The sequence below is a fragment of the Cannabis sativa genome, chromosome 3 (assembly GCF_029168945.1).
Source record: "Cannabis sativa cultivar Pink pepper isolate KNU-18-1 chromosome 3, ASM2916894v1, whole genome shotgun sequence".
NCBI classification, from domain to species: domain Eukaryota; kingdom Viridiplantae; phylum Streptophyta; class Magnoliopsida; order Rosales; family Cannabaceae; genus Cannabis; species Cannabis sativa.
Window position 1 is genome coordinate 25,934,370 of NC_083603.1, and position 8,362 is coordinate 25,942,731.

At 36.8% G+C, this 8,362-nt stretch overlaps 1 protein-coding gene across 1 annotated transcript; it reads right to left on the bottom strand.

The window, feature by feature from the left end:
• Window positions 1-2,455: 2,455 nt before the first annotated feature.
• LOC115710562 (uncharacterized) lies at window positions 2,456-3,190 on the bottom strand. The gene has a single exon (XM_030638922.2). It carries the CDS (start codon window positions 3,188-3,190, stop codon window positions 2,456-2,458), a length of 735 nt encoding a protein of 244 aa, XP_030494782.1.
• Between the last annotated feature and the right edge of the window lie 5,172 nt (window positions 3,191-8,362).

An 8,362-nucleotide genomic window follows, 5' to 3' on the forward strand; every position in this document is an offset into this window, starting at 1 on the left:
AGTATGTTTCATTAACATCCTAATATGAATTCTAAAACAATGAAATAAACACATATAAAGTTTAGGAAACCTTACATTGGGTGCAGCGAAATATAATGACTCCTTCCATTCAGATCTCTAGCCCTTGATTCCTTTCGGTAGCAAAGCATAATCAAGATCTGAACCTGGATCTTTTTCTCTCCTTCCTTGATGTCGATTCTCCTTCTTTGTTGTTTGGATTCTCCTACAGTCTTACACACTATGATTGAGATACCACTTGATGTGTGTGGGCACTACTCTATCACTCAAGGAATTTCAAAATTGAAGAGAGGAAAAGAGAGAGAAAATTGCTATGACTTTCTCTGAAAGAAACAATGCGCAAGTCATGAGTTTCCTGAAGCCAATACTTTCTATTTATAGGATGCCTTTTAGGTTTAGGTTAGAATTGTATGGCATTAAAATAATGGAAAAATAAAATGGTAAACCCTTTGCATAGTGGGCGGCCATATAAGGAAATTGGGCCTCACTTTGCAACTTTCCCATTTTGTTATTTTTCATTACCATTTTCTCAAAAATGCCAATTTTCCAATTTTAATCATTTAAATGCCAATTCTAATTATTTAATAACTTTAAAATAATTATTAAATAATATTGTCATTTAATATATTTATTAATTTAGACATATAAAAACTCTTAATCAATAAATAAACTTAGAATCTCTTTTCTTTACAATTTCACCATTGCTTAGTGAAAATTCATAAACTAGACATAGTCTAACTTTAGAATTATAATTGATTAATCAAAATCAATTAACTAAGTCTTACAAGCAGTATGGTCTCAACTAGTATGGGGACCATGGGCCTATATTTCCGAGCTTCCAATAAGTCGAACCGAATTTACCAAGTAAATTCCCTAACTTATTAATTCCTTATTGAATCCACACTTAGAACTTGGAATTGCACTCTCAGTCATATAGAACGTTCTATATGTTCCACGATATAGATACGCTATTAGTTATCCATTGTTATAATCCTAATATGATCAATGACCCTCTAATAGATGATCTACATTGAATAGGCACTAAGTTACCGTTACACCTTCAATGTATTTTATCCTTAAAACACTTAGATCCGTATAAATGATATTTCAGCAAAGTGAAATGAGATCTCCACCATTTATCTCTGTTTAGCCAAGCTCAAAGGATATCATCGTTTCACTTCTAAATTCCTATAGAAGTTATAGACTCCATATTTATGTTAGTGCTCCCACTCAATTATACTATCATGTTCCCAAAATGTACGTATCACCCTGACCCAAAAGTAAGCTTAACTAACAAATTAAAGAACATGTATAATACTCTTGAGATCGAACCTAATCATATCAGGATTAAGATCATTTGATCTAGGATCAACAGGTGATATTAAATTGATTAGATATTACGGTAAATTTTAATATATCTAATCAAAGTTCAATATCGGCCCCTTCTGATGTATACTCCATACATCCGATACTCGTAAACTTTGTTAATGCCCTGAAAAGGACATAACACTTATCCAAGGTGTAAGAATACCTATCGCTGATTATTATGTCAATCTAAATCCAGTGAACTGACAAATCAGGGAATAAACTTTCGAACATATAATTAAGATTATATTCCATTGTGTTGACAACACTATAATCTTTAACAAATTCATATGTTCTGGACTTAAATAGAATTCATACATTATATATAATCATGAAATAAATCATGTGAACCATGCAACATAAAATGTTATTTCGGATCTTTATTAATAAGTAAATCTAATTATATTGAAATGGGTGTTATTTAGGGCACAAAACCCAACAGTCGCTTCTGCTGAACTGGTGGCATATCCGGATTAACGTTAAGGATGTGGGTTATTACATGAGGACTTATGCCGGTCATGTCTCCTTGGCACCACGCAAAAACATCTATGGCTGCCCTTAGTGCTTTAACTATTTTGTCTTTTTCCTCCGATTCTAGGCTCTTTCCCAGCCGAAGGACTTTGGTGGGGTCGAGGTCGCATATTGGCACTTCCTCGATGTCCTCCATGGGCTCTATAATTTTTTTGGATCCCACAAGGGGATCCAACTCATCTTCTTTTGCCAATTTTGGCTCGATACCTTCAGGGACCATCAACATTGGCAAGTGGGCCGCGACATTATAACATTGTCTGGCCTCACCTTGATTGCCCCTCATGGTTCCTACTCCAGCCTCCTGGGTGGGGAATTTCAGGCACAAGTGTAGGATGGACGTAAGTGCACCAAAGTCTACTAGGGCTGGCCGGCCGAGGATTGCATTATAAGGAGTTGGGCAGTCCATCACCACAAACGTGCAGTACTTGAAAGTACTCTGGGGTGTGTCCGGGCATAGGGTGACTGGCAACCTCACTTTTCCCATTGGGATAAGTGTGGTTCCGTTGAATCCCGTGAGTTGGCAATCGCTTGGCAACAGATCTCAGTCCGTGAGGCCTATCGCTGTGAAGGCTTCCTTAAACAATAAATTCACGGAACTCCCATTGTCGATCAGTATTCTAGCCACGATCTTGTTGGAAATGGGAGTCTCTATGACCAGAGGGTCATGGTGAGGAAAACGCACCATCCTTGCGTCTTCCTCCGTGAAAGTAATCGGTTGATCCATGAGTCGAGGCCTTTGTGCTGGAAGCTGATTGACTTCCCACACCTCATCGTGTTTAATGGCCCTGGCATAATGCTTTAATTCCTTTCGAGTGGTCCCTCCAATATGGGGCCCACTAGAGATCATAACCACTCTTCCATTGGGTCTAGGTGGCAGGCCAAGGGCCTGTTGAGGGATTGGTCCTCCTGAGGGTGCAGCTGGTGTCAAAGCTCCGGGAGCACCCCCTGGCGTTCCTTGGGGAACCGGACCCCCTGTCGAAACTGGGTTGAGATGGGGCAGTCGGTTCTTGATCCACTCATAGAGGTGGCCCAATCGAATCAAGTTTTTGATGTCATCTTTCAGATTTTTACACTCATTGGTACTGTGTCTAATGTCATTGTGGTACTCGCATCTTTTGTTGGGATCCCTTCGGGAACTATCTCTGTATAGGGGAGGCGGCCTCCGGTAGTGCGTATTTTGCCTCATGACGAAATACACACGTTCTTGTGAGTCCGCCAGCTCCGTGTACTGGGTATATTGGGGAGTATACCCTCTCTTTTGGCGCTTGTCCTCCATCCAGTTGCTGCATTTCGAGGACCTCTTACTTCGGGAGCCTTGAGAAGGTTCGGTTAGGCTTACAGCAGGAGCAGAGTGAGACGGGACTTGTCCGCTTACCCCCGTGGGGTTCCCGTAGTGCGAAGGTGCGGGTGTTGGGATTTTATGCCCTAAATAAAAACCATTACAATCTAATCTAATTTGTTATCAATAAAAGATTAGAAGTCATTTATGTTTACATGTTGTTTTCATGTTAATGGTTTAACATATATACAAAATCTGTTAAGTCTAGAACATATAGTCATTTACAATTACAGTGATATCAACACAGTAGAATGTGATTGTGATTATATGCTTCAAAAGACATAGTCCCTGTTTCATCAGTGCATTGGATTTACACTGATGTGATAATCAGCGATGAAGTGTACTTACACTTTGCATAAGTGTTATGTTCTTTCCAGAACATTGGCAAAGTATGCTAGCTTCGAATGTATGGAGTATACATTGGACTAGACCGATACAAATCTTGGTTAAGATATTATAATACTTACCGTTGTATCTTTCCAAGTAAATATCACTAGTTGATCTTAGATCAAAAGATCTTAATCCTGATATGCTTAGGTTCAATCTCAGGAGTGTTATTCATGTTCTTTGATTTGTTAGTTAAGCCTACTTTCTGGTCAGGGTGATACGTACATTTTGGGAACATGGTAGTATGATTGAGTGGGAGCGCTAAACATAGATATGGAATCTATAGCCTCTATAGATACTTAGAAGTGAAACGATGATTTCCTTTGAGCTTTGCTTAATAGATGTAAATGGAAGAGCTCTTATTTCAGTGATTATATTTCACTTAAAATCATTTACAGGAAGTTAAGTGTTTTAAGGATAAAATACATTGAGGAGTGAAACGGTAAATTTATTCCTACTCGGAGTAAATCATCTATAGAGAATCTTTGATTATTGAGATTATAACAATGGTTAAATGTGATAGCGTATCTATATGGTGGAACATATAGAGCGTTCTATATGACTGAGAGTGCAATTCCAAGTTCTATGAGTGGATGCAATAAGGAATTAATAAGTTAGGAAATTTACTCGGTAAATTCTAATTCAACTTATTGGAAGCTTAGTTGTATAGGCCCATGGTCCCCATTCTAGTTGAGACCATACTGCTTGTAAGACTCAAAATAATTGATTTTCATTAATCAATTATAATTCTAAAATTAGACTATGTCTAGTTTATGAATTTTCACTAAGCAAGGGCTAAATTGTGAAGAAAAGAGATTATAGGTTTTATTTATTAATTGGAAGACTTTATTATGTCTAATTAATAAATATATTAAATGACAATATAATTTAATAATTTATATTAGTTATTAAATAATTAGTTTTGGCATTTAAATGGTTAAAATTAGAAAATTGGCATTTTTGAGAAAATAGAAATGAAAATTGTCAAAATTGCAAAATACCCAAGTGGGGCCCATTAACCCATGGCCGGCCACTTAATGAGGTTTTTCTAATTAATATTTTCATTATTTTAAAGCCTAGTAATTCCTAACCTAAACCTAGTGGTTACCTATAAATATATAGTGATGGCTCACACTTAATGAGAGATGAATTTTTGCCTTCAGAAAAAATTGAGCCATCTTCTATCCTTCTATAGCCGAACCTCTCTCTCCCTCTTTTCTTCTTCAATTTTTTGAAACCTTGAGTGATAGAGTGAGTGCCCACACACATCAAGTGGTATCTTAATCATAGTCTGGAAGATTGTGAAGAATCCAAACTGAAGAGAAGGACATTCGAGCTCAAATCTTGGTGATACTCTGCGACAGACACAATACAAGGGTTAGAGATCTGAGTGGAATGAGACATATTATTCCAATGTACCCAACGTAAGGTTTTCTGAAACTTTATGTGTTTAATTTCATTGTTTTAGAAATTCATATTAGGATGTTAATGAGACATACTTGTTAGTAAATCTAGATCCTGGTAAAACATATTCTAACAGCGGGAGCCAAGGCTTGGCTCTGATTATATCCTGGAGTAGCAAGGAATTGTATACCGCTCGTTTGTGGAGTAACCGAAGGTAGGATTCCCGGGAGTTGAACTCTGGGTACATATCCCGCCACTCCGGTTGGGTAGTATCCTCCGTAGGCCACTATTTGGGCTTCTTCCAAGTTGATGTACTTTTGGAACCTCTTCTGGAAATCTTGGAGATTTGCAGCTCCTTCTTGTTGTAATTCGTTCCAGAATGGGGATCCTGTACGGATCCCAGATTGGAGAAGTGCAAGTTGTTGTCCGTCATCAACTTTCTTAGTTTTCAACGCTTCTTCCTTGAACCTCTTTATGAAATTTTTCAATGTTTTTGTGGGTAGTTGGTTGATGTTAGTCAGGGCGCTTACTTCAAGATTAATCTTCCTCGCGGCGACGAACTGTCTCCAGAAGCTAACTTGTATTTGTTCCAGCAGTCCACAGATCCTGGTTCCAACTTTTTGAACCATTCATCCGCAGAACCGCTTAACGTTAGTGGAAAGCACAAGCATTTAGCATCATTACTGACCCTCATGACCGTCCTTACTCGGTTAAACCAGGACAAATGATCGCTGGGGTTCGAGTCCCCAGTGTATGCTGCCATTTCGGGCATCTTAAAGTTTTTGGGGAGCTCCGCCTCTAGAATGTGTCTGGCGCATGGCTCCCGGTCCTCACAATCAGAGTCTGAGTCATCCCCCTTTTGTCTTCGGGAGACTCGGGCAATGTCCTTGTGCAGTATGGCTAGCTCAGCCATAATTCCTTCATTCAGCGTTCCTGCGGAGACCGCCGGTGCGTGTTTCTTTTTGTCCAAGTGATCCCGCAAATCACCGTGCCTTTCGTTGATCTGATGTCTTAGATCAATGGGAGCTTCCATGCAGCCTCTATGGGCGAGGAGACATGGTCAGTGGGGGGCAAACTTCGGACATGCCCCTGTCTTTAGCGCTCCCACTCAATTGTACTATCATGTTCCCAAAATGTACATATCACCCAGACCAAAAAGTAGGCTTAACTAACAAATCAAAGAACACAAATAACACTCTTCAGGTTGAACCTAAGCATGTCAGGATTAAGATCTTTTGATCTAAGATCAACCAGTGATATTGACTTAGAAAGATACAACGGTAAGATCATAACATCTTTACCAAGATCAATATCGGTCCCAGTCCAATGTATACTCCATACATCCGAAATTAGTATACTTTGCCAATGTCCTGGAAAGAACATAACACTTATCCAATGTGTAAGTATACTTTATCGCTGATTATCACATCAGTGTAAATCCAGTGCACCGGTGAATAAAGGGACATTATCTTTTGAAGCATATAATCACAATTACATTCCACTGTGTTGACATCACTGTAATTGTGAATAACTATATGTTCTGGACTTAACAGATTTTGTACACATTAAACCATAAACATGAAAACTACATGTAAACATTAATGATTTCTAATCTTCTATTGACAACAAATCAAATTGTATTGAAATGGGTTTTATTTAGGGCATAAAATCCCAATAATTATCACCAAAATAATTGTGGATCGTATGTGCATGAGGGGGAAACATATCCATGTTGCACTCTTTTTCCCTTAGCTCAAGTTTCTTTTCACTGGGTTTTCTTAACAAAGTTTTTAACGAGACAACTTGCAAATAACTATGAATATGAAATATATATATTGCACTCTTTTTTCTTAGCTCAAGTTTTGTCCCACTAGGTTTTCCTGACAAGATTTTTAACGACACAACATGCTAATATACTTGCACTTTATGTAGCAAGTAGAGAATGTGTGAGAGTGAGATCGTGACATAACATATTCAGAAAACATACGAATTACACTCAATAAAATAGTATCAACACCAGAAGTTCTCTATGAAGATAATACCGCTTCCATCGCCAACTAGAAGGAGGGTATCTTGTAATACATTTCAAGAGAATGCATATTGGTGTCTAACATATCCAATCAAGTGTCAATCTTGCAGACTTATTTACAAAGTCTTACCAACATCAATAATTGAGAAGATGGTTCACAAGATTTGAATTCGTCGATTAGAAGATCTCTATGAATGCTTAAATAAGAGGAGTTAATTCATAATGCACTCTTTTTTCCTAAGCCGAATTTTTGTCCTATTAGATTTTCTGGCAAAGTTTTTGATGAATTAGTTATTCTCTTTATTTTATTGATTTAATGTGGCATTTGGTTGGGAAGAATAAAAATATAGGAATAAGAATGAGAATGGGAATATGAATAGGAATAGGAATAGGAATAGGAATGTAATAAAATTTAAAATGTATAAAAAAATTGATAAAAAAATTATTAAATTTTTTCTCTTATTACATTGGAACGGTCTTTCCTTTCTTTTTAAAATGGAATAGTCAATCCACCAAAATGGTGGAATTAAAACATTTCAAGAGATAGAGAATGCATATTGGTGTCTAACATATTCAATCAAGTGTCAATCTTGCAGACTTATTTACAAAGTCTTACCAACATCAATAATTGAGAAGACAAGATTTGAATTCGTCGATTAGAAGATCTCTATGAATGCCTAAATAAGAGGACTTAATTCATAATGCACTCTGTTTTCCTAAGCCGAATTTTTGTCCTATTAGATTTTCTAGCAAAGTTTTTGATGAATTAGTTATTCCCTTTATTTTATTGATTTAAGTTGGCATTTGGTTGGGAGGAATAAAAATATAGGAATAAGAATGAGAATGGGAATAGGAATGTAATAAAATTTAAAATGGATAAAAAAATTGATAAAAAAAATTATTAAATTTTTTCTCTTATTACACTGGAACGGTCTTTTCTTTCTTTTTTAAAATAGAATAGTCATTCCACCAAAATGGTAAAATTAAAACATTTCAAGAGATAGAGAATGCATATTGGTGTCTAACATATTCAATCAAGTGTCAATCTTGCAGACTTATTTACAAAGTCTTGCCAACATCAATAATTGAGAAGATGGTTCACAAGATTTGAATTCGTCGATTAGAAGATCTCTATGAATGCCTAAATAAGAGGACTTAATTCATAATGCACTCTTTTTTCCTAAGCCGAATTTTTGTCCTATTAGATTTTCTGGCAAAGTTTTTGTTGAATCAGTTATTCCCTTTATTTTATTGATTTAAGGTGGCATTTGGTTGGGAGGAATAAAAAT